Consider the following 27,498-nt stretch of genomic DNA (forward strand, 5'->3'; position numbering starts at 1 on the left):
CTGTCCTAGTGTAACTTGCATTTAAACCTTTTATTCAGGAGGGAAAGGAGAGACTCGATAACGTGAAAATACTAATCCTGTTAGTTTTTAGTTAATTGGTGTGGTATTGAAAGCTGCCATTTTCCTCTTGCTCTGATGCAGTCCAGGTGCATTACTGTCATTTTATTAAAATAAGAACTTATGGAGACATTTTGGAAACGATTTATGGAAGTTAACAACAATCCCAAGTGATTGGGGAGTGAGAGAGAATATCTCATTGTGTCCAATGTACCATTCTTGATCCAGCAAGTCCTAAATTGTTTAAAAATAGGAAGAACATGCATTTTTATAGACAGACCCTGGTTAACCCTTCTTAAAAATTGTGTGAGACACATTTTGGGGAAGGCATGGCCTGTTTCCCTCTTGAAACCTTGGTAAGTATGTGATACATAAAACCTTAAGATTGTTTTCATCACGGGGCAAAGACTAACTAACAAGTATTTTGATAACTATTGTTAGGAGCTGAGATCACGAGAAGAAGAATTAACAAGAGCTGCTCTTCATCAGAAATCTCAGGAAGAGTTGCTGAAACGGCGTGAGCAGCAGCTAGCAAAACGGGAGATTGATGTGTTGGAGCGAGAACTAAATATTTTGATACTCCAGTTAAATCAGGAAAAGCCCAATGTCAAGAAGAGAAAGGGAAAGTTCAAAAAAAGCCGATTAAAACTTAAAGATGGTCATAGAATTAGTCTGCCTTCAGGTATACTTTCTCTCCTCCCATTACAGATTTATTTATTATTTTTGTTTGTTTATTTTTGTTGTATCTATCAATTAACTATATTTGTACTCTGCCCCAAATTTTTACCTCTAGCTGGTTTACAGTAACGTAAAACAAATTAAAACAGAAATTAAAACCTTAAAATGTAAACCACAAGTCTAGTTAAAAAGCGATTTATGATGGATATTGTATGTCTCGTATTCAGGCCGACTAAGTCCCCACAATTACTGCAGTGTCTGATGTGGAGGGGTCCAGCAACTCCTCTTATGTGGTTAGGTTGGATCCATGTCAGTTTGTGACTCCTGAGGATGTGGACAAGCTGCTTGGAATGGTGCGGCCTACCACCTGTTCCCTTGATCCTTGTCCAACATGGTTTATACTATCTAGCAGTGGGTTTGTTGTAGAGGGCCTGGTAGATATTATTAATGCTTCTCTGAGGGAGGGCAGGATGCCTCCCTGTCTTAAGGAGGCAATCAATAGACCTTTTCCGAATAAGCCTGCATTGGATCCCTCAGAGTTAAGCAACTATAGGCCTGTTTCCAATCTTCAGTTGTTGGGAAAGGTAACTGAGAGTGTGGTGGCCTCCCAGCTCCAGACAGTCTTGGAGGGAATTGATTATCTAGATCCATTTCAGACCAGCATTCAGGCAAGCTATGGGGTGGAGACCATCTTGGTCAGCCTGATGGAGGATCTCCAATTAGGATTTGACAGAGGGAGTGTGACTGTTGATCCTTTTGGATCTCTCGGAGGCTTTTGATACTATCAACAATAGTATCATCCTGGAGCATCTGATGGGGTTGGGAGTGGGATGCGCACTGCCTTGCGGTGGTTCCGCTCCTACTTTCGAGTAGATTCCAGTTGGTGTCCTTTGGAGACTGTTGCTCTTCAAAAGGTGAATTTTATATGTCAGTTATCCTGACGGTCTGGATAACTATTGTCTGATCTCCAATCTTCCTTTTCTTGGTAAGATTTTGGAGAAGGTGGTTTGTGCTCAGTTGATGAGAGTCCTGGAAGAAACTGTTTTTCTGGACCTTTGCCAATTGGGTTTCAGGCTGCAGCACAGCACTGAAATGACACTGGTCACCCTGGTGGATGACCTTTTATTACAACCTTGATGTGGGAAGCGCACATCTCTTGGTTCTTCTTGATTTCTCAGCTTCTTTCAATACCATCGACCATGCTATCCTTCTGGAACACCTAGGTGGGCTGGGCCTTGGGGGCACTGTTCTTCAGTGTTACTGGTCCTATCTCACTGGGTGATTCCAGTCGGTGTCAATTGGGGGTGAGTGTTCCGCGCCCTGGCCCCTTTCTTGTGGGGTTCGACAGGGCTCGGTCCTTGCTCCCATTCTCTTTAACATCTGCATGAAGCCGCTGGGCCTGATCATTTGTCAGTTTGAGGTAAGTTTTTGTCAGTATGCTGATGAGACTGAGCTTTATATCTCGCCAAACAGGTGATGCCGTTCATGTGCTGGATCAATGCCTAGAGGCTGTCAGGACCTGGATGGGCCAAAACAAGCTCAGGCTTAATCCCTCCAAGACTGAGTTGCTTTTGTTCAGTTTGCAATCTGGCCAATTGTTGTGTGCTAGTTTATCTCTTGATGGGGTTGCACTTTCCTTGAAAGAGACAGTTTGTGATCTGGGGGTACTTCTGGACTCGTGGCTCCTGCTTGAACAGCAGGTGGAGGCTGTGGCCAGGGGTGCCTTTGCCAAGTTTCGGCTGGTTTGCCAGTTACAGCCTTTTCTCAACCATCAGACCCTGGCAACATGCCTTTGTTACCTCTCTCTTGGATTACTGTAACACACTTTACCTAGGGTTGCCTTTGAAAATGATTCGGAAGCTTCAACTAGTCCAGCAGCCCACCTCCTCATGGTGGCTATAGATTTGTTAGTGTTACACCTCTTTTATGGTCACTGCACTAGTTGTCTGTTCGTTTCCGGGTCCAATTTAAAGTGCTAGTTCCCAGCTAGAAAACCCTAATAGGCTTAGCACCTGTATATCTCCAGGATCACCTCTCTCAGCCGGTTGTATCCTGTCCTGTGAGGTCTTCTCAGTTGGCCCTCCTTAGTGTCGTGGGCCCTGGTGTAGTGCGTAGTGCCTGGGCCCGTAGGAGGGCCTTCTCTGTGGCTGCCCCTCTTCTTTGGATCACCCTTCCTCTCCAGATTCGTTCAGCCCCCTCCTTGGTGGCTTTCAAGGCCCTTCTCAAGACCTACCTTTTTGCCAGGCTTCTGCCCTTTAATCTTTTTTAAAAAATTATTGCTATAATTATTGTTGTTCACCACCTAGAGTCTTCAGAGGAGGCGGTATACAAGGATTTTTAAATAAATAAATAAGGCATCCCTCAGGGCTCCATACTGTCTCAAATGCTTTTTAACATCTACATGAAACTACTGGGAGAGACCATCTGGAGATTTGGTGCAGGGTGTTATCAGTATGCTGATGACACCCAAATCTATCTTTCCATGTTAACATAATCAGGAGAAGGCATAATCTCCCTAAATGCCTGCCTGGAGGCAGTGATGGGCTGCATGAGGGATAACAATCTGAGACTGAATCCATATAACATGGAGGTACTTATTGTGTGGAGTTCGAACTCAGGAAACTATTTTGATTTGCTGCTTCTGGATGGAGTCACAGTTCTCCGGAAGGGACAGGTATGCAGTCTGGGGGTGCTTCTAGATCCAAACCTCTCCCTGCTATCCCAAGTTGAGGTGGTGACCAGAGGTGTTATCAGCTTCATCTGATACGCCAGCTGTACCTGTTTTTTTATATAAATGAATTGAGAACAGTGGTACATATGCTGATTAGTGATGTGCACGAACTGGTTCGCAGGCCATGTTACAGGCCTGAGAACTGGTTTGCAAGTGGTCTGGTCCGGTGGTCCAACACTGGGTGGGGGTCGCTTTAACGGTGGGGGGGAGTTGTACTTACCCCTCCCGCCACTTTCCCCCCTTCTGGCGCTCCAGTTTTGGGTAAAGATTTCGGGGCAGCAGTGTTCCTCCCTGCCGCCCCTGCCCCCTTGATGTCTGCCAAAAGCGGAAGTACCTTCCGCACACGCGCCCGACGTGTGCGCGCTGCCGACGCACACACCCGCTGCACACGTCATTGTGATGTGTGCGGCGTGCATGCACGTCGGCAGCGGGCACATGCGCGGAAGGTACTTCCGCTTTTGGAAGACAACAATGGCGCAGGGGCAGCAGGGAGGAACACTGCTGCCTCGAAATCTTTACCCAAAACTGGAGCACCAGAGGGGGAAAAGTGGTGGGAGGGGTAAGTACAACTCCCCCGCCCTTAAAGCGACCCCCCCTTGCGTCGGACCGCACCTCCACGGTCCGTGCACATCATTAATGCAGATAACCCCCAGCGTGGACTATTGCAATGCGGGGCTGAGGGGCTGCCCTTGTACACAATCTGGTAACAGCAGTTAGTACAGAATGCGGAAGCCAGGTTGGTTTCTGGGCTGGAGAGACCATATTACTCCCATATTAAAAGTACTATACTGGCTGCCAGTCAGTTTCCAGGCAAAATACAAGGTGCTGGTTATAATCTATAAAGCTCCAAACAGTTTAGGCCTGGGCATTTAAGAGAACATCTTCTTCACTATGAGCCCCACCACCCACTGAGATCATCCAGAGAGGTTCGTCTGCAGTCGCCACCAGCTTGTCTGGTGACTAAGCAGGAATGGGCCTTCTCTGTTGCTGTCCTGAGACTCTGAAGTGGGATTCCTGTTGAAATAAGTCTCCACAACCATCTCTTCAACCTTTTCAAAGACCTTAAAGACTTATTTTTCACCCAAGCCTTTTAACTTGATTGTGGTTTAAAATTGTTTTAAGGTTTTTATTTTTGTCTTAATTTGTTTTATGTTGTTGTGTTGTAAACTGCCCAGAGATTGATGTTTTGGGTGACCTACAAATTTGACAGATAGCTAAATAAATAAATAAAATATTGTATTTGCTGATTTAAATTATGTGGCTGAACCCGAGATTACTATCAAAAACTTTGAATCTACTAGAATAATCAGCTTCGACATAAAAACAGCCACCTAATGGCGCAGAGGGGAAATGACTCGCCTAATGAGCAAAAGGTTGTCACTTCAAATCCCCACAGGTATGTCTCCCAGAATATGGGCAATATCTATATCGGGCAGCAGCGATATAGGAAGGTGCTGAAAGGCATCATGTTACACTGTGTAGGAGGAGGCAATGGTAAACCCTTCCTGTATTCTACCAAAGAAAACCACATGGCTCTGTGGTCGGCAGGAGTCAACACCATCTCAAGGGCATAACTTTACCTTTTACATAAAAACAATGGCCATTATTATTGATGTAAGAAATAGGTAACTTGTTGTGTGTGTTTGTTATTTGAAATATTTCTATACCACCCAAAACCTGTGTCTCTGGGCAGTTTACAATTAAATCATTGTAAACCAATGATTTTGATTAAAATTCAATTTTGATTGAAAGTTAGACCAGAATTCTTGGATGTGTGATACTTCTATTCTACCCTCCAGTCAGTAAAATTCAAGAAAAGAAGCTCTGAAACCAAAAGCACTGTGGAAAGGTGCTTTGAGGTTGGTTCCAGGAAGTTGTGAATTCCTTTCTTGCATTACTGATCACACGTTACATTTGTCTTCACTTCAGTACATCTGTTACTGATGTTTCATGGCTTGTGAATGGAGGGCAGATATGGAAGCCCTCTTCTATTTGTTGGCTACATTATTTTGCACTCTGTTAACTTGGTTATTTTATTTATAACAGATTTCCAGCACAAGATAACAGTGCAAGCTTCCCCAAATCTGGATAAGCGAAGAAGTTTAAACAGTAACAACTCTAGTCCACCAAGCAGTCCCCCAATAATTCCCCGTCTTCGAGCTATACAATGTAAGTCTACCTTAATCTTTCCCATTTTGTTTTTATCAGTATGAGCACTTCTGATATGATTCAAATGTTGTTAGTCAGTGGCGGTTAGCTGTACAGTTAAATGTGCTTAATAATAGTTCACAGACACTGAATAAGCTGACAAAATAATAAATAGAAAAATAATGTTTAAAAGAGTTCATTTGTGGACTCTTGCAAGATTCAAAGGTTTTGCAATTTAGGGGTACCCCATGGTTATTTGCTTTATTTATTTAATGGATTTTATGTTGCTTTTCCTGACAAAAATCACCTCAAAGCAGTTTACAATGTATACAAAAATCTATCTATCTATCTATCTATCTATCTATCTATCTATCTATCTATCTATTTAAAACTTTTATACCGCCCTTCCAAAAGACTCAGGGCGGTTTATATATGTCAATAAAACAAAAACTAAACAGAACTAAAGCAGCAGATAAAATCTTAGCTTACACAAAGAAAATATAAAAGTTTTCAGTTTCTGTTTTAAAAGCTAACAAAGAGGGAGCTAACCACCACTGAAAAGGTCCTGTGTTTAGTGCATGACCAATGACGCTCTCCCAGAGGTTGTCCTGTAAGCAACGCCTCCAAGGCTACTCTCAGGGCCCTGGCAGGTTCATATGAGGGCAAGTAGTCTCTGCGGTAAATTGGACCTAGGGTTATTTTTAGGGTTTTAAAGGCAGAAGCCAGCACTTTAATCCGAAAACAAATCTAGAAATAAATTAGCAGCCCATGCAGTTGATTGAGAATAGGTGTTATGCAAGTCATTTGACTCACCAGCATCCTTCATCTGCTGCAGTCTCCAGACTGTCTTAAAAATCAACCAAGTCTAAAGAGCATTGCAGTAATCTAGTCTAAATGTAACTGAAACATGTCTCATTGAAGCCAGGTGCATCTTGTCCAAGTAGAACTGCAGTTGATGCACCAGCCAAAGCTGGGCAAAAGCACTCCTAGCACCTGGACATCTTGGGAAAGCTATGGACTCAATACTGCTTACTTGAACTTTTGTGGGAGTGCAGGTCTGTCTCCAGCAACTAAGTCAGCAGTATCTCAAACTAATAGGACCAAAACCTTGTCTGGATTAAGCTTTGGTTTGTTTGCCCCCCATTCATTCCAAAACCACTTCCAAACACCAGTTCAGAATATCCACTGCCTCCTTGGGATCAGATGCAACAAATGAGAGGCAGAGCTGTGTGTCAGCATATAGATGACACCTCAGTCCAAATCTTTGAATGACCTTCCCAGCAGTTTCATGTAGATGTTGAAGAGCCGTGGGAATCAAGATGGATCTATGCAGCACCCCAAAAGGAATGGACATGGGGAGGAGCATTCAAACCCCAGCACCATCTTCTGGGACCGGCTGTCCAGGAAGGACCAAAACAACCTCTATATAGTGCCCTTAAATCCCTCTTGAGTGAGGTCCCCCCCACCAATAGTATGGTCAATGGGACTGAAAATCATTAAGAGGTCCAGGAGAATCAACGAAGTCACATTCTCCTTGCTATCCCCTGTTGAATGTCATCCACCAGCACAACCAAGGTATAGTTTCTGTCCCATATGTCTACACTGTCTGGTAGCAACTCTCCAAGGCTTCAGGCTGACATCTTTCCAAATCCTACCTGAATATGCCAGGGCCTGAAACTGGGACCTTCTGCATACAAGCCAAATGCTCTGCCACTGGCCTGCATCTCCATCCCCAAATGGAGCTAAGTACTCAGTTTCCTGAAGCCGAGATGCTACTGCGCACTCCATCATCTGCCCAAGAAAAGCATTTGGATAATGGATAATCATTACTGCAGTCATTTGGTTAGGGCAACTTTTCCCCCCCAGGAGTGGGCATGGAGGCATTGACCAACTGCTCAGGCCTCCTCTGGCTCCTTTAAGATGCTATGAAGGTCAGTGGGCCATAGTGCAAATGTTAGGTTTCAAATTTCAGCGTCCACATTCTCAGGTACAAGTTAAAAATTATCCACCTAAATTGGTCCAGATCTGGTCTAGGTGTTATAGCTACATTCATCAGTGCATATGTGATCAGTTTTACCTGCAAAATGTAATGCAAATTTATTGCGGTGGTTTGCCAAGTGTTCCTCTCCCTGTTCAATTGGCCATATTACAAAAGCCCCTTCACCACATAGTACATAAGCCCTGCTGGATGAGGCCCAAGGACCATCCAGTCCAGCATCCTTTCTCACACTGGGGCCCACCAGTTGCCCTGCCCCTGATAAGCCCACAGCCAAGAGGTGAGGGCATGCCCAAGAGGTGAGGGCATGCTCTTGCTGTTGCTCCCCTGCACCTGGTATTTAGTAGCGTCTTTCCTTTTAGGATGGAGGTGGCCTGTAGCCACCACACTAGTAGCCATTGATAGACCTGTCCAATCCTTTTAAAGCCTTCCAAGCTAGTGGTCATCATCACATCCCATGGCAGAGAATTCCATAGATCATGTATGTGCTGTGTGAAAAAGTACTTCCTTTTGTTGGTCCTAAATTCCCTGGCCTCCAGTTTCATGAGATGAGCCCTAGTTCTAGTGTTGTAAGAGAGAAAGATTTTTCTCTGTCCACTTTCTCTACTCCATGCATACTTTTATACACTTCTATCATGTCTCCCCGTAGTCGACTCTTTTCCAGACTAAATGCCCCATATGTTGTAGCCTTGCCTCATAAGGAAGGTGCTCCAGGCCCCTGATCATCTTGGTTGCCCTCTTCTGCACCTTTTCCAGTTCAACAATGTCCTCCTTAAGGTACAGTGACTAGAACTGCACACAATACTCCAATTGTGACCACACCGTAGATTTGTATAAGGGCATTATAATACTAGCATTTTTATTTTAAATCCCTTTTGTAATTATTCCTAGCATCAAGATTGCCTTTTTCACAGCTGCCACACACTGAGTTGACACTTTCAACAAGCAATCCACCATGACCCCAAGTTCTCTCTCCTGGGCAGTCACTGATAGCTGAAACTCCATTAGTGTATATGTGAAGTTGGGGCTTTTTGCCCCAATATGCATCACTTACACTTGCTTACAATGAACCGCATTTGCCATTTTGTCACCCTCTCCCCCAGTTTGAAGAGATCCTTCTAGAGCTCCTCACAATCTCTTTTTTTTTAATTTCACTACCCTAAATAGTTTAGTGTCATCTGCAAATTTGGCCACTTTGCTGGTTACCCGACTTCTAGATCATTTGTGAACAAGTAAAAGAGCACCACTCCCAGTACAGATCCCTGGGGTACCCCGCTTCTTACTTCCCTCCATTGTGAAAACTGTTGATTTATCCCTATCCTCTGTTTCCTGTCCTTCAAGCAGTTACCAATCCACACATGGACCTGTCCCCTTATCCCATGACTGCTAGGTTTACTCAAGATACTTTGGTGGGGAACTTTGTCAATAGATTTTTGGAAGTCCAGGTATACTATGTCAAACAGATCACCTTTATCCACAAGGCACATCCACTCTGCTGGCCAACATTGCACAGACACTGTGGTGGTGAAGTAAATTTTCTTCACTACCATCACAATTTAAACATAAGCTGTGGCCTGGATTCGATTGGACTCATTCTGATTCTTTTGCCACCTGCACTCTACGCCACCTGCACTCTAGCTGTTTTCCCAGCCATAATATTGCCCTCAGCAATTCCATATACTGGAGAGCTGAATGGGCTCTTTTGTCGACATCTGGGTGTAAATATATCAAGAGCTCATATCTTCTCCCCACTCCAGAGGAAGACTAGAGTATTGGCTGGACCACGAGGAATAGCAGCAGAACCCCTCTCCCACCCCTGAGACATCAGGAATCCACTAGGGATGTGCACGGAACCACAGAGGCATGGTCCGGCACGGGGGGGAGTGTGGCTTTAAGGGCAGGGGGGTAGTACTTACCCCTCCCGCCGATCTTCCTCCTCTGGCGCTCAACTTTGCTGAAAGGTTTTTGGGGCGGCAGAGTTCCTCCCTGCCGCCTCTGCCCCCATCATTGTCTGCAACAAGTAGAAGTTGGCGCTACGCATGCGCTCGTCACGGGGCGCGCGTACCCGTTGCCGCCGCCGGCGCACCACATACGTCACAGGTTGTGACGTATGCATCCTCTTCCAAAAGAGTCCAGTCTCATTGGCATAGAAGACCTGGTCAGGCATGTAGCCATTTCTTGGATCAGTTTCTTCCGTTCTACAGCAAAAGTGGCTACAGCCTCCTGGTCTGCTGATTCTATTAGCCCAACCAATTTCACATTGTGGAGGCCGAAATGCTACTTGAAGTTATCAAACCAGCCCATACTTGCTTGGAACTTCTCTTGGTCTCCCTCTCTGGAGCTCTCTACCAGATGTTTTTAGATTTTTCTTGCCTTTATGCAGATCATGTGGGTGCTAAGAGGAACTTTTTTCTGGGTCTGGTCCTCCATCCAAATGTTCAGGGCCTTCTCCATCTTTTTAATGTTTGGGTCTCGTGGCACATAGGACACTTTTAGAAGGGTCTGGATAAGAACATAAGAACAGCCCTGCTGGATCAGGCCCAAGGCCCATCTAGTCCAGCAACCTGTTTCACACAGTGGCCCACCAGATGCTGCTGAAAGCCACAGGCAGGAGTTGAGGGTGTGCCCTCTCTCCTGCCATTACTCCCCTGCAACTGGTTCTCAGAGCCATCCAGGGCCCACAGCCCTCCGACTAGTAGCCATTGATGGACCTCTCCTCCATGAAGTTATCCAAACCCCTCTTAAAGCCATCTAGGTTGTTGGCTGTCACTAAGTCCTGTGGCAGAGAGTTCCACAAGTGGATCACACGTTGTGTGAAAAAGTACTTCCATTTGTTGGTCCAAGACCTCCTGGCAATCAATTTCATGGAGTGACCCCTGGTTCTAGTGTTGTGTGAGAGGGAAAAGAATTTCTCTCTCTCCAAATTCTCCAAACCATGCATGATTTTATAAAACTCTATCAGGTCTCCCCGCAGTCTTTTTTCTAGGCTAAAAAGCCCCAGGTGTTGTAGTCTTACCTCATAAGAAAGGTGCTCTAGGCTCCTGATCATCTTGGTTGCCCTCTTCTGCACCTTTTCCAGTTCAACAATGTCCTTTTTAAGATGTGGTGACCAGAATTGTACGCAGTACTCCAAGTGTGGTCGCACCATAGGTTTGTATAAGGGCATTGTAATATTAGCCGTTTTATTTTCAATCCCCTTTCTAATGATCCCTAGCATTGAATTGGCCTTTTTCACAGCTGCCGCACATTGAGTTGACACTTTCAAAGAGCTGTCCACCATGCCCCCAAGTTCCCTCTCCTGGTCAGTCACCGACAGCTCGGATCCCATCAGCATATACTTGAAGTTGGGGTTTTTCGTCCCAATGTGCATCACTTTACACTTGCTAACATTGAACTACATTTGCCATTTTGTCGCCCACTCCCACAGTTTGGAGACATCCCTTTGGAGCTGCTCACAATCCGTTTTGGATTTCACTACCCAGAAGAGTTTGGTATCATCTGCAAATTTGGCCACCTCGCTACTTACCCCTGCTTCTAGATCATTTATGAATACATTAAAAAGCACCGGTCCCAGTACAGATCCCTGGGGGACCCCACTTCTTACTTCCCTTCATTGTGAAAAAACTCCATTTATACCTACCCTCTGTTTCCTGTCTTTCAGCCAGTTAGCAATCCACACATGTACCTGTCCCCTTATCCCATGACCGCTAAGTTTCCTCAGGAGTCTTTGATGAGGAACTTTGTCAATAGCTTTTTGGAAGTCCAGGTATACTATGTGAACTGGATCACCTTGATCCACACACTCGTTGACACCCTCAATGAAGTCCAAAAGGTTGATGAGGCAAGATTTACCTTTGCGGAAGCCATGCTGGCTCACTCCCAGCCGGGCCTGTTCTTCTATGTGCTTTACAATTTTATCCTTGAGGATGCTTTCCATCAATTTGCCTGGAACGGAAGTTAAGCTAACGGGCCTGTAATTTCCAGGATCGCCCCTGGATCCTTTTCTGAAAATCGGTGTTACATTTGCTACTCTCCAGTCCTCTGGTACAGAGCCCGATTTCAGGGATAAGTTGAAAATTTTAGCAAGGAGGTCGGCAATTTCACGTTTGAGTTCTTTGAGGACTCTTGGATGGATGCCATCCGGGCCTGGTGATTTGTTAGCTTTCAGTTTTTCCAGACAGTTTAGAACATCATCTCTTGTCACTACTATCTGACTCAGCTCTCTAGCCTCCATCCCTAAAAAGCCTGGTTCAGGAACGGGTATATGCTCAGTATCCTCTGCCGTGAAGACAAATGCAAAGAACTCATTTAGCTTCTCTGCAACCTCCATATCCTCCTTAATAATCCCTTTTACTCCGTCATTGTCTAATGGCCCAACCGATTCCCTGGAAGGTTTCCTGCTTCTGATGTACTTTAAAAAGTTTTTGTTATTCCCCTTGATACTTTTGGTTAAATGTTCCTCAAACTCTCCTTTTGCCTCCCTCATTGTCACCTTGCATTTCTTTTGCCAGAGTTTGTGTTCTTTTCTGTTCTCTTCATTTGGACAGGCCTTCCAATTTCGGAAGGAAGTCTTCTTCCCTTTTATGGCTTCTTTGACGGTACCCGTGAGCCATGCTGGCATCCTGCTGGACTTAGTGGTATCTTTCCTCCTTTTGAGTATACAATCTAACTGGGCTTCTAGTATTGTGGTTTTGAGTAAACTCCATGCACTCTGGAGCGAAGTGACTCTCCTGGATTTCTCTTTCAGCTTTCTTTTCACCATACTCCTCATTTTGGAGAAGTTTCCTCTTCCGAAATTCAAAATGTCTGTGTTAGACATCCTTGGTGATTCTCTCCTCGCATGTATGCTGAATTTGATGGCACTATGGTCACTGTTCTCTAAAGGGTCGATGACACTGACGTCACGCACCAGGTTCTGGGTGCCACTCAGAATTAGGTCCAAGGTTGCCTTCTCTCTGGTCGGTTCCATGACCAACTGTTCTAGGGCACAGTCATTTAGTGTATCTAGAAATTTGACCTCTTTGTCATTACCTGACTGTGAATTTACCCAGTCTATGTGTGGGCAATTGAAGTCACCCATTATTATAGCCCTGCCTCTCCTTGACGCCTCCCTAATTTCTTCCTGCAACTCCCAGTCACTGTCGGCGGTTTGATCCGGAGGGCGATAGCACATCCGCAGTAGCACGTTCCCTTTCCGGCCTTGTATAGTCACCCACAGGGTTTCTGTGGAGGACTCCAGTCCACCTAGGTTTTCTAGCTGGTTAGAATCTATCCCTTCTTTAACATACAGTGCTACTCCACCTCCAATGCGCCCTACCCTGTCCTTTCTGTAGAGTTTATACCCAGGGATGACTGTGTCTCCCACTGGTTCTCACTGTTCCACCATATTTCTGTTATGCCCACTATATCTATTTCTGCGTTAGCAACCAAGCACTCCAGCTCACCCATCTTGGCTCGGAGGCTTCTGGCATTGGCATATAAGCACCTATACTCTAAATTTCTCCCCTGAAGTATGCTTTTCTTATGACTCTTTGACCTGCTGGCACAGCCTCCTGTCTGCTCTTTATGTGGTTCTGCACTGTCCCCTTCTGTTTTATCTGAATTCATTGCACCCTCTCACTTTAAGGGATGGCTTTTGCCAAACGGGATACTGCCCAACTCCCGTCGGCTGTTCCCCAGGTGTCATTTTAAAAGCTGCTCTGCACCCCTTTTGATTTTAAGCACCAGTCTGGTTCCATCTTGGTTCAAGTGCAGCCTGTCCCTTTTGTACAGGCCTTGCTTGCCCCAAAATGTGTCCCAGTGCCTAACAAATCTAAACCCCTCCTCCCGGCACCAACGTCTCATCCACGCATTGAAACCCCTCAGCTCTGCCTGTCTCACTGTACCTGCGCGTGGAACAGGTAGCATTTCTGAGAATGCTACCTTGCGGGTCCTGGACTTCAGTACACTACCTATCAGCCTAAATTTGGCTTCCAGGACCTCCCGACTACATTTCCCCACATCGTTGGTGCCAACGTGCACCACGACAGCTGTCTCCTCCCCAGCACTGCCTAGGAACCTGTCTAGACGTTACGTGATGTCCGCAACCTTCGCACCAGGCAGGTAAGTCACCGTGCAGTCAATACGCGGGTCACAAACCCATCTTTCTATACCTCTAATGATCAAATCACCCACTACAAGGAGGCCCCCACCCCCCAGAGGAGTATCCCCTGTGCAAGAGGATATGGGCTCATCTTCCACGGAAGGGGTCCCTTCTAAAGGAGCATTTCCTTCTTCCTCAGACTGATGTCCTCCTTGCCCAAGACCTTCATTCTCCCTGACAGCAGAGGAGCTACCAGCCCTGGAGTGGGATGCCTTTATCACGTCCCTGAAGGTCTTGTCCACGTGCCTCTCTGTGTCTCTGAGCTTCTCCAGATCTGCCACCTTGGTCTCAAGGGAACGGATTTGTTCCCTGAGGGCCAGGAGCTCCTTGCACCGAGCACACACCCATGACTTCTGCCCATGGGGCAAATAGTCATACATGTGGCACTCTGTGCAATACACTGGGAAGTGCCCCTTCCCCTGCTGACTTTCTATCTTCATACTGTCTTGTTGGCTGTTGACAGTATTTAGAGATAGTTTATTGTAAGTAGTTTATTATCTGTTTATTAGAAGGATAGGTCTCAGCTGTAATGGTCAGCTATTTAACTGTCCAAACAGCCTTTCCCAAGAATATGAGGGATACGAGGAAGGGATATGTACTACGTTCTCTTCTCCACCAGGCTCCTTGTGATCACAGGGGCTTGTTCCAGGCTCCCCTGCACACTTCCTGCTAAACTCCTGCTAAACTTCTACGTCCTGTTTGCTGTCCCTGTTCGCAATGCTCTCGGGCCTTCACCTCATATGTAGAGTAGCCTTCCAACTGTCACACAGGATGTGAGTCAAAGGAAAGAAATGTGGGGCCTCTCCCAGCCCCAGCTGACTCCACCCCCTCCAAGCAGGCACTAAGTGAACACTGGAATTTGGAACCCTATCAACTCCTGGCCCTGGGAAACCTGGGAAATCCTAACCTTAACCCTAACCCACACTCAGACAGAGAGAGAAAGAGACTAAGACCTACCCCTTAAAGAGAAACAGCCCCTGCAAATCTCCCCTCTTTCTGTTAGTTTATTTGAAGGGGGAAAGGCTAGATGTTTAGAAAAGCTTGCTCACCTTCTCAGCTGTGTCTGCTCTTCACAGAGTAGCCTTCCAACTGATATCCCACTGGATCCCACTGGGAACACTGCCTCTGATGGTGGTCTCATTTTTCTTGATGATGCTGATGGTGGATTCGTTGACCCCAAGCAGTCTTCCAACTGTGCTGTTGCTTTGGCCTTCTCTCGGGCAGTCCAGGGTCATCACATGTCTTGGCCACTTGGCCACAGCCACTCCCTTTCTGGCACGCTTGGGATCCATGTTGTTAACTGCTCAAACTACTGTCTCTCTTTTCTCTCTCGCACACTCTCTCACACACTCGCACTGGGTCATAGGTCCCAGCTCATGCGAGAAATCTCATATATGTGGGTCACAGTAGATGAGCACACCCACATAAATCCATTCCTGTATATACAAAACCGTGGTTGACAAAACCATGGTTGAGGCGGGATGACTGTATTAGAAATTTTTGCATACCCAGAGCATAATCATCACCTCTGATCGCACTTCTCAAGTGCAATTGATGAATATTATTTTTTAAATAAATGATAGTCATGAATATCACTTAAGAAGAAAAACTGTAATATGTAGTGAGCAAACTCTGTTTGAATACTGCTTGAAGCTTCCAGTGCTGGGGGCTGGGTGGGGTGGGAGATAAATGGTTACATTCAGCTGTTCTCCCTCTGCTTTCCCATTGCACTTAGTCCTTACATGCTAGTTAATTATTCAGTATCTTATGTTTGAGGGCAATAAATTATCGCTCCCATTTCCCAGAACTGAAAGGGACTATTGTCTTTCAGTCTTACAACCTGGAAGTCTTATAAACAAAAGATTATTTTCTCCTCTTTGAAAACCTTTCCTTAATCCTGTGTTCCCTATTATCTGCTGTTCTTTCACAGACGATAGATAAAGCTGGAGGGGAGTTTGTACAGACATTAACATTTGTGTAGTTATTTGGGTAAAGGTTTTCTTGCTCCTGAAAGCTTTTCTTGCTCTTACACTATCCTTACAGTATTTTCTTTCCTCCTCGCCTGATTTGGGCTGCACTACTTGGATAAAATGAAAGTAACTAGTGCCTCTTCAATGCAAATGAAAGTTTGAATATGGGTAGTTGTTTTCTCATCTTTGTCAAGACCCTTCTTGTGTAAATGTGACATTAACATTATTTCAAAGGTCTACAAAAATGAATTTTTCCTCTCACAGGGTTTAACATTAACTGAATATTATATTTTCAGTTATATTTATTCAGTTTTGTAAAGATCGTTCCAAAACCTCAGAAATAGGGCTGCTTATAACTCTAAATCAAATGTTTGTTTCTTCAGAAAATTATATCATGGCTCTCCATCTAATGGAAATTCGACCTTGAATATGCTTGGATATATTAGAGGCCCCTAAGTTGACATTGGTGGAATTGGTTTGTAGTCCTTTACTTGGGCAGCTTGGACTACAACCATCCCTTACTCCATTCTACTGCCACAATCATTTCCAGAACATAAACTACTTATAGAAATTGGCTGGGATCCAGAGATCTGAGAGTGAAAGAACAAATTCCAGTTACTCAGTTATGCATGCTGATGCACAAGCCTGTATATGAGCTACATGTTTAGTAGCTAAATTGTACATATAGGTTATGCCAAGGGCTCTTGAATCTTGGAATGTTGTTCTTTATGCAAAGGAAAACCAAGTGTGTCAAAATGCCCCAGAAGAATTACTCAGAAGTTTAAAATTCTGTTTATGCTTTTAGTGCATTATACTACAGAATTAAAACATAAGTGCAAGAAGTCTTAAAATATGGACACTGTCCAATATGTTTAGAGGAGAATTAGGGGAGGGTTAAGTCCTCTGGGGATTTTCAGAGTTCTCACTACACTATTCTTGTTCCATCCATACAGATAGGTGGTGGTATTCTTCTGAGCTAAAATGCCTTTAGAGATAAGAACATGAACATAAGAATACGCCAGCTGGATAAGGCTCAAGGCCTATCTAGTCCAGCATCCTGGTTCACACAGTAGCCCACCAGATGCTTCTGGGAAGACCATAGGCAAGAAATGAGGGCATGCCCTCTATCCTACTGTTGCCACCCTGCTGCTGGTATTTAAAGGTATCTCTGAGGGCCTATAGTTCTCAGACTAGTAGCCATAGCTAGACTTGTCCTCCATTAATTTATCTAAACCCCTCTTAAAGCCATCCAGGCTGCTGGCAGTCACCACATCCTATGGGAGGGAGAGAATTCTACAAATTGATTATGTGTTGTGTGAAAACGTACTTCCTTTTGTTGGTCCAAAATTTCTTGGCAATCATTTTTTTCAGATTACCCCTGGTTCTAGTGTTGTTATTATTATTAATAATTATTATTTATTTACACAGACAGGTGTTATTGACTGGTTTGTTTTATCCAGACATCGAGTTCTTCCCAAGGACCTGGGATGGCTGAATTTTATTGTCAATGTTGTTGCTGTTGTTATAGATATTGTCGCAGAATATAGGCTGTTCCCAGTAAAGCTGCTTTTTGTAATTGCCTGATGGTGATTTCTGTGGCCCCTATGGTGTTGAGGTGCTCTTCAAGTTCTTTTGGAACTGCACCCAGGGCGCCAATTACCACTGGGATTATTTTGGTCTTTTTCTGCCACAGCCTTTCAATTTCAATTTGTAGATCTTTGTATTTGGTGATTTTTTCCTATTTCTTTTTCTCCTATTCTGCTATCCCCGGGTATTGCTATGTCGTTTATTTTGACTTGTTTTTCTTTCTTCTCGACTACAGTTATATCTGGTGTATTGTGTGGCAGATGTTTGTCTGTTTGTAGTTGGAAGTCCCATAATATTTTTACATCTTCATTTTCTTCAACTTTTTCAATTTTATGGTCCCACCAATTTTTGGCTACAGGTAGCTTGTATTTTTTGCAGATGTTCCAGTGTATCATCCCTGCTACCTTGTCATGCCTTTGTTTGTAGTCAGTCTGTGCGATCTTTTTACAACAGCTGATTAGGTGGTCCACTGTTTCATCTGCTTCTTTACAAAGGCGGCACTTGCTGTTTGTTGTAGATTTTTTGACTTTTGCTCTTATTGCATTTGTTCTTGGTGCCTGTTCTTGTGCAGCCAGCATTAAACCCTCTGTTTCTTTCTTCAAGTTGCCATTCTTAAGCCATTGCCAGGTCTTGGTGATGTCTGATTTTCCACTTATATTGTGCAAATATTGACCATGCAGGGGCTTATTTCTCCATTTTTCTGCTCGGTTCTTGACTTGTTCTTTCTTGTAGGCCTGCTTTGTTTCATTGATGTTGAATAGTTTCTCGTTATGGACTATTTGAAGTGCATCTTCTTCACTGTCCTTGATATATTCTTCAAGGCCTCTTTTCTCCTCCTCTACTGTTTGATGGACTTGCAGCATGCCTCTTCCACCTGAGTTGCGAGGGAGGTATAGCCTATCTACATCACTATTATTTATTTATTTATTTATTATTACATTTATATCCCGCTCTTCCTCCACGGAGCCCAGAGCGGTGTACTACATACTTGAGTTTCTCTTTCACAACAACCCTGTGAAGTAGGTTAGGCTGAGAGAGAAGTGACTGGCCCAGAGTCACCCAGCTAGTTTCATGGCTGAATGGGGATTTGAACTCAGGTCTGCCCGGTCCTAGTCCAGCACTCTAACCACTACACCATGCTGGTGATGAGAGGTGAGAAAAACTTCTATCCACTCTCTCCACACCATGCACAATTTTAATAGACCTCTATCATGTCCCCCCCCATAGTAGTCTTTTTTTCTAAACTAAGAAGCCCAGATGTTGTAGCCTTACCTCATAAGGAAGGTGTTCTAGGCCCCTGATCATCTTGGGTTGCCCTATTCCGCAACTTCTCCTGTTCTGTAATGTCCTTTCTGAGGTATGGTGACCAGAACTGTTTGCAGTATTCTGACTCTGTACAGTTGACATAGTTTTGTATAAGGGCATTATAATACTAGCTGTTTTATTTTCAGTCCCCTTCCTAATGATCTCTAGCATGTATTTGGCCTTTTTCACAGCTGCCGCAGATTGAGTTGACACTTTGAGTAAGCTATCCACCATGACTGACCCCAAGATCCCTCTCCTGGTCAGTCACCAACAGCTCCGACCCCTTCAGTGTATAAGTGCTGTTGGGTGTGTGGTTTGTTTTTTTTGCCCCAATATGCATCACTTTACAGTTGCTAATATTGAACTGCATTTGCCATTTTGTTGCCCACTCCCCCAGTTTGGAGAGATCCTTTAGGAGATCCTTGCAATCTGTTTTGGATTTCACTACCCTAAATAGTTTGGTGTCATCTGCAAATTTGGCCACCTTGCTGCTTACCCCAACTTATAGATCATTTATGAATAAATTGAAAAGGGACCCCATTACTTTCTTCCCTCCATTTAGAAAACTGACTACTTATATCAGTTTCCTGTCCTTCAACCAGTTATCAGTCCACACATGAACCTGTACATTATGGTGTGGAGATAAGTTGCATCCTGCCATGTTATTATCTGTTCCCATTTCTGTGCTGCTTAGTAGTGTTGTATGATGGGGCAATAATTCACTTGCTAATAATTCTGGGTAGTGGCCCCAACGTTCCCTTTTTTTGTCCAATGTTTTGGACAACATTTTAATTGTTAGGCTGGCTCATTTCAGACTTCACACCAAATCACAGTTAAGAAAGTTCAACTTTGGGTGGGAGTGAGGTCTGACTTGACAAAGCATGATTAGCATTTGTTCAGTAACAAGAATTAGAAGCCACTGTTTGGATTGGATTTGCCCACGATTTATGTTAGCTATGATGTCTGAATTAACAACACAGTAAATTGTTGTCACACTAGATCAGGGGTAGGCTTGAGCCCCAAAACGGCTCAGCCATGTTTCGGCGGCAGCAGGGGTGGCTCCTTAAGGGCGGAGGAGGGTGCACTTATCCCTCCTGCCGCTTTCCCCCTGCCGGTGCTCCATTTGTACCAAAATCCATGGGGTGGCAGCGTACCTCCCTGCTACCTCTACCCCCTTTCATCGCCAAAAGTCGCCAGAAGTATTGGCTGCGCGTGCACCCATTGGGCTCAAGCCTAATCAGGGGTGTACAGCTCAAATGCCCCATTGCTCTGGAACCAACCATAACATGGTGTCAAAAGAAAGATAGCACACATCAGGTGAGAGATTCAGCGTATAGGTGCCTCTATGCCAATGCCAGAAGCCTCCAAGCCAAGATGGGTGAGCTGGAGTGCTTGGTTGCTAATGCAGAAATAGATATAGTGGGCATAACAGAAACATGGTGGAATGTGAGAACCAGTGGGACACTGTTCTCCCTGGACATAAACTCTATAGAAAGGACAGGGTAGGGCGCCTTGGAGGTGGAGTAGCACTATATGTTAAAGAAGGGATATAATCTAACAAGTTAGAAAACCTAGGTGGACTGGAGTCCTCCACAGAAACCCTGTAGGTGACAATACAAGGCCTTAAAGGGAACGTGCTATTGGGTATGTGCTATAGCGCTCCATATCAAAACGCTGACAGTGACTGAGAGAGTTGCAGCAGGAAATCAGGGAGGCGTCAAGGAGAGGCAGGGCTATAATAATGGGTGACTTCAATTGCCCACACATAGACTAGGTAAATTCACAGGTCATGACAAAGAGGTCAGATTTCTAGATACGCTAAATGACTGTGCCCTAGAACAGTTGGTCTTGGAACCAACTAGAGAGAAGGCGACCTTGGACTTAATTCTGAGTGGCACCCAGAACCTGGTGCACGATGTCAGTGTCATCGACCCTTTAGGGAACAGTGACCATAGTGCCATCAAATTCAGCATACATGTGGGGAGAGAATCACCAAGGAAGTCTAACACAGATATTTTGAATTTCAGAAGAGGAAACTTGTCCAAAATGAGTATGGTGAAAAGAAAGCTGAAAGGGAAAATCAGAAGAGTCACTTCGCTCCAGAGTGCATGGAGTTTACTCAAAACCACAATGCTAGAAGCCCAGTTAGATTGTATACCCAAAAGGAGGAAAGGTGCCACTAAGTCCAGGAGGATGCCAGCATAGCTAATGGGTACCGTCAAGGAAGCCATAAAAGGGAAGAAGACTTCCTTCCGAAATTGGAAGGCCTGTCTAAATGAAGAGAACAGAAAGGAACAAAAACTCTGGCAAAAGAAATGCAAGGTGACCATAAGGGAGGCAAAAAGAGAGTTTGAGGAACATTTAACCAAAAGTATCAAGGGGAATAACAAAAACTTCTTTAAATACATCAGAAGCAGGAAACCTGCCAGGGAGGCGGTTGGACCAGGCGGTTGGACCATGAGGAAGTGAAAGGGATTATTAAGGAGGATATGGAGGCTGCAGAGAAGCTAAATGAGTTCTTTGTGTCCGTCTTAATGGCAGAGGATACTGAGCATATACCTGTTCCTAAACCAGGCTTTTTATGGATGGAGGCTAAAGAACTGGATCAGATAGAAGTGACAAGAGATAATGTTCTAAACTGTCTGGAAAAACTGAAAGCTAACAAATCACCAGGCCCGGATGGCATCCATCCAAGTGTCCTCAAAGAACTCAAATGTGAAATTGCTGACCTCCTTGCTAAAGTATATAACTTATCCCTGCAATCAGGCTCTGTACCAGAGGACTGGAGAGTAGCAAATGTAACACCGATTTTCAGAAAAGGATCCAGGGGCAATCCGGGAAATTACAGGCCAGTTAGCCTAACTTCCATTCCAGGCAAATTGGTGGAAAGCATCCTCAAGGATAAAATTTTTAAGCACCTAGAAGAATAGGCCCTGCTGGGAGTGAGCCAGCATGGCTTCCGCATAGGTAAATCTTGCCTCAAAAAACTTTTGGAGTTCTTTGAGAGTGTCAACAAGTGTGTGGATCAAGGCAATCCAGTTGACACAGTATACCTGGACTTCCAAAAAGCTTTTGACAAAGTTCCTCATCAAAGACTCCTGAGGAAACTTAGCAGTCATGGGATAAGGGGACAAGTACATGTGTGGATTGCTAACAGGTTGAAAGACAGGAAACAGAGGGTAGGTATAAATGGAGGGTTTTCACAATGGAGGGAAGTAAGAAGTGGGGTCCCCCAGGGATCTGTACTGGGACCGGTGCTTTTTAATTTGTTCATAAATGAGCTAGAAGCAGGGTTCAGCAGTGAGGTGGCCAAATTTGCAGATGAAATCAAACTCTTTCGGGTAGTAAAATCCAAAATGGATTTTGAGGCGCTCCAAAGGGATGTCTCCAAACTGTGGGAGTGGGCGACAAAGTGGCAAATGAGGTTCAGTGTTGGCAAGTGTAAAGTGATGCACATAGGGATGAAAAAACCCAACTTCAAGTATACGCTAATGGGATCTGAGCTTTCGGTGACTGACCAGGAGAGGGATCTTGGGGTCATGGTGGACAGCTCTTTGAAAGTGTTGACTCAATGTGCGGCAGCTGTGAAAAAGGCCAATTCAATGCTAGGGATCATTAGGAAGGAGATTGAAAATAAAACAACTAATATTATAATTCCCTTATACAAAACTATGGTGTGACCACACTTGGAGTACTGCGTACAATTCTGGTCACCACATCTTAAAAAGGACATTGTTGAACTGGAAAAGGTGCAGAAGAGGGCAACCAAGATGATCAGGGGCCTAGAGCACGTTTCTTATGAGGCAAGATTACAACACCTTGGGCTATTTAGTTTAGAAAAAAGACGAGTGCAGGGAGACATGATAGAGGTCTATACAATCATGCATGGTGTGGAGAAAGTGGATAGAGAGAAATTCTTCTCCCTCTCACACAACACTAGAACCAGGGGTCATCCCATGAAATTGTTTGCCGGGAAATCTAGGACCAACAAACGGAAGTACTTTTTCACACAACGCATAATCCACTTGTGGAATTCACTGCCACAAGATGTGGTGACGTCCAACAACCTGGATGGCTTTAAGAGGGGTTTGGATAACTTCATGGAGGAGAGATCTATCAACGGCTACTAGTCAGAGGGCTTTGGGCCACCTCCAGCCTCAAAGGCAGGATGCCTCTGAGTACCTGTTGCAGGGGAGTGATAGCAGGAGGGAGGGCATGCCCTCAACTCCTGCCTGTGGCTTCCGGCGGCATCTGGTGGGCCACTGTGCGAAATAGGATGCTAGACTAGATGGGCCTTGGGCCTGATCCAGCAGGGCTGTTCTTATGTTACGTTCTTATGGTGTTCGAAGTCAATTTGCAGCTTATAATTACATTACGATTAATCAACTGTTTTCACTAATATTTTAATCAATTACCTGTGGATCCTTTTCCCTCATCAAGAGACCTAAAATTTTAATTAATAATAACAATGGCCAGAAAATAGGCCCTCTTCCTGCTTATTCAGCCCCCAACAAATGTAAAGTTTTCTCCTGTCCCTAAATTACCATTGCTTTCAAGTTGCATCCTAGGGATGCTTACGTAAGAACACCACTGTGGAAATTTTTCCAGTAAAAATGCATAGGATGTTTCAGAGAGGACAGAGGTTGACCCCCTTGAAGCAGAGGGAAGTTACCCCAAGAGTGACCCTCTGGGGTACTGTTGCATGATATTCCTACCTGTGGACCTACAAAAAAAGGCCCTGTGGACCAGATCTGTCCCCTGGGCCTTATGTTGTACAGGCCTGTACTAAGGAACTGTAATTATGTATAATTCTAAACATTTTCTTGTTGGGCGATCTGTCATAGGATTCATGTTTAAAACAGGACACAAGAAGTAATTGGCTTTGTGTACTTACTGCTCTGATGGATATGCTCAGCTCTTTCGTGGATGCATGTCAAGCTTCTGGGTCTTTTTGTTAAATATTTTCAATATTCATAATTTACTATAATACCAAGTTTAAGTACAGCTTGGTATTTTCATCTATATTCTCTAAATGTTTCTTCAGTGATTTCCAAAACCGATCCAAATACAGCTAATGGGCGAAGAGACAGTTTATATGTGTACCAGCAAGATGTAGATATCACGAGTGAATATGAACTTCCCTGTGGGGTTAAGAAAAAAGGCAAGACCATGTTAAATTATACACTGTGTTGGTAATATTAATTCCTTAGATACATTTGTATGAAGTGATAGCCTGAGCACTTGGATATCCGTCAGATACATTTGTGTTTGGGATTAATGCAAATATATTAATTGTATATTATATCAATATTTTCTCCAATCAAGTTGTTTTACAAAAGGTGAATAGATATGACAAGTGCTCAGTAACTATCACTCACCTGAATTTATCTAAATATAAATAAAAATTAAAAGCATGAAAAGAAATCAAATACTTTATGCTGATTGGTTTAATTTCTTTTCTTACCCTTCTACCTCTGTAGATCACATTCTTAGCTTGCTTAACCTGATTATTTTCATTCATATCTGTTCTCCAATGTAAGGAGCAAAAATCTTGTTTGCACTAGGATAATGCCAATGTTAAGGCAGGTTGCATTTGTAGAGATGCATTGTCATACTTCTTATAAGACAGCTTTGAACTGTTGAGTCTTTTCATCTTTCTTCAGTAACCTCAGATGAGAGCAATAGAACTTGGGGAAGAAGTACAACTAACCATCAGGACGAATTTGAAGATGTGAAGAGAAGCTTTAAAAAGAAAGGTTGCACATGGGGGCCAAACTCAGTGCAAACAAAAGAGCGCGCAGATTGTAAAGAAAGGTACAATGACTATGTGACTCTGGAAATATTAAATAGTGGCTGACAACCTGACTAAGGCTGAATGTATGCTGTGTGAGATGCGCCCATTCAGTGGAAGGCTTCTACTAACTCAGCTACAACCATCGTGGTGGTGAATGGATTCATTTTGCCCCTTCCACTTTGCCCCCACAATTGTGTTCTGCTACACTTATGTGGCAGAAAAATATGTGTCCAAGGGCTTTGCAGCCCTCAGGTGCATATTTTCAGATGGCTCAGGGCAGATGCCTCACTCAGAGTGAGCAGAATTTTTGTGAGTTTTAATTTTTGTGTCACATTCTACATGTTTGATGAGGGAGAAATTTAGTTGTTTAGCTAAGCAAATAACTTGAACATTAAAACTGTTTCACTGGGGGTGGGGGGTGTCCAAGTACTGGACATTTAATAACAACTCAGACCCAACTGTGCAGAAGCCACTAAAGGTAGGCTATGCCAGTCACGCAGGCTAGGAAAATGGCTTAGGGAGAGTATATAAAGGCACTCTGAAGCTTTTAAGCCCAGTCAAGTTAGGAGCTTCCCCAAGTTTGACCAGACATGCTCAGGAATTACACAATTCCTTTGCCTCCAAGGCTGAGAAGTTTCACTGAGCTGTGCCCCACGGACTTAGGAAAGGAATGCATGGTTACCTGAAGATTTTATAAACAGCCTTTATACGTTATCTTATAGTATTCAGGACGTGAACAAAAAATAGAAAACATTTTGTGACAGTAATTACCCCCATGCTGTGGCTTGCACAATTAATAAATAAATCCAGTACTGCAGCAAATGTCAAAACATGTTCTGTCAGACATTTAAAAAACCACTCTGTCCATATTCTTTATTTTCTCAGTAGAAACAATGCTATCTGGTTAAAGAGAACTTTTTTCTTCATCTAAAAACGTGGTTTTTTAAAATTTCAGGATAAGACCCCTCTCAGATGGCAGTAGTCCTTGGTCAACCCTTTTGATGAAGAATCAGAAAGATGTTCCATTAGCTTCTTTGTTCATGGACCAAGGTGAGTATGTGCATTGCTGAATAGTACAGCGAGGGGAATACTGCTGTAGTGGAGATTAAAACACCCAAAATTAAACTATACATGCTTAAATTTTTACCGCTGTCAAGGCTCTCAAACTGTTAGGGCTGTGATACTCATATATGCCCCTGCCCCACACAAGTAATACTAAGTGCAGTTTAGGGGTGTGCACGGAACCACCAACTGCGGTCCAGCACTGGGGTGGGGGGTAGCTTTAAGAGCGATGGGAGGGTTTACTTACCCCTCCCGCCACTTTCCCGCTCTGGCGCCGTAATCTTAAGAGTAATTGGGGCGGGAGGATACCTCCCTGCCGCCCCTTTCCCGATGTTGCTGAAAAACCTGAAAAACAGGAGTGCTTTGCGCGCAGAGACATTGTGCACACGCTTCATGTCTCTGTGACGTGCGCGCGCGCAAAGCACTCCTGGGAGGTTTTTCGGCAACATCGGGGCAGGGGCGGCAGGGAGGTATCCTGCTGCCCCAATTATTCTTAAGATTACGGCGCCAGAGTGGGAAAGCGGCGGGAGGGGTAAGTAAACCCTCCCGCCACTCTTAAAGCTACCCCCCGAACCGAACCACCCAGGTCCGGACCGGTCCAGAGGCTTTTTCAATGGCCTCCATACCGGTCCGGGCCCATCCCTAGTGCAGTTCACAAAGCCTGAGCAGCGGGGGGTTTTGGCAGGAAGAGATTGCGTGCTTGAAGTTTACCTTCCTAATTGTATTGCCTCTCCTGACCAATTCCATACTTTACAATGTAATGAAGAAGAAGCCATTGCTTCATTTAAGAAATGAGCAGACACATGACAGCAAGAGATACATTCCAAAAACTGTGTTACAGCATTTTGTCAAATGTCTGTTGTCATGTTAAGTAATTTAATAAGGAGGAGTCAAGCAACTGCTCTGTAACTGGACAGAGCTTGAAGCTTAAAAATCCCAGACTATGGTCAGACACCTTGCTGAAGCTAAGCAGGTCTGGATCTGTTCATGCAGTGCCAGCATGGAAGACCCCCTGGGGACCTCATGTATACTTGATTTCTACCATGCAAGAAAAGTGAGAGATAGTAAGAGAAAGCCTCAAAAAGGAGTGCCATTTGCTGATCAGTCTCTACCTTCAGATACAAAATTGTGTCTCATCTTGCATGGTATCAGTAGCAAGTTCTGATCCAGATCTTCCGAATCTTGCCCTGAGCCTAAAATTTTTTAAGTGGAGATATTTTGGACTTAAATGTATGCCTCATGATCTCTTCTGTTCTGAACATCACCTTGGTGTTAGTGCCAAGTTCGGACATCGAGAAAACTATGATGTGAGCTAACCTTAGATAAAAACCCACACCATGATTTGAGCTTCCAGACATACAACAGGAAAACTATGGTTTAGAGCTGCTTGTTGCTTTTGTTTCCCATCTGCTGAGGGTTCAGTTTCATAAAGCTCAGTGGCGCATTGGCTTGTGAATTCAGACACAACATGAAACCATAGTTAACACAAACTGGTTTACAACCAACTTTAAACCAGAGTTCAGATGCTGATTTGTTTTCCCCAGACTACAGTTTAGAGGCAGGCTTGGTTTCATGGGTTTTATTTAAAATATGTATATATTCTCTTACAGGTGCATACATTTATTTACACACCAAATTTACACAGGACAATTATAAAGTACTATATAGTATCATACTATACTGTATCATACTAAACACATATGGAAACAGTATTCAGAGAATACAAAGAATATTTAAAATGTCCTTTTACACGCTTAGTATTCATATACTAAGAGAGAGACATTTGAACTTGGGAAAATACATACATTCACAATTAAATCCCACTCTAAGAACAATCACACCTATAGAGAAAGAGTTTTTATCTTTAATACACAAGGCAGTGGGTGGGGAGAGGTCTGTGTACCATTTCCACCAACAGTGGAAACAGTTTGAAAAGCTCCTTTTCAAACTTAGACAATTATATAATCTTATGATATAGGTAGAACTTAGCCTGTCAACAGCCTTGGTTTTCTTTCCACCATTCTTTTT

General features: G+C 44.0%; 1 protein-coding gene across 3 annotated transcripts in view; it reads left to right on the top strand.

Moving 5' to 3' along the window:
* MAP3K21 (mitogen-activated protein kinase kinase kinase 21) overlaps window positions 1-27,498 on the top strand; it is a 77,282-nt gene that overhangs the window by 44,521 nt on the left and 5,263 nt on the right. For 2 of the 3 annotated variants that reach the window (XM_053299231.1, XM_053299249.1), the window contains exons 5-9: window positions 499-739; window positions 5,513-5,635; window positions 23,659-23,775; window positions 24,278-24,428; window positions 25,364-25,458. In XM_053299231.1, coding sequence (XP_053155206.1) covers window positions 499-739; window positions 5,513-5,635; window positions 23,659-23,775; window positions 24,278-24,428; window positions 25,364-25,458 — 727 coding nt within the window. The remainder of the gene's footprint in view (window positions 1-498; window positions 740-5,512; window positions 5,636-23,658; window positions 23,776-24,277; window positions 24,429-25,363; window positions 25,459-27,498) is intronic. The other variant, XM_053299239.1, reaches the window with a different exon arrangement.

This window comes from Hemicordylus capensis, chromosome 1 (genome assembly GCF_027244095.1).
Source record: "Hemicordylus capensis ecotype Gifberg chromosome 1, rHemCap1.1.pri, whole genome shotgun sequence".
Taxonomy (NCBI): Eukaryota; Metazoa; Chordata; class Lepidosauria; order Squamata; family Cordylidae; genus Hemicordylus; species Hemicordylus capensis.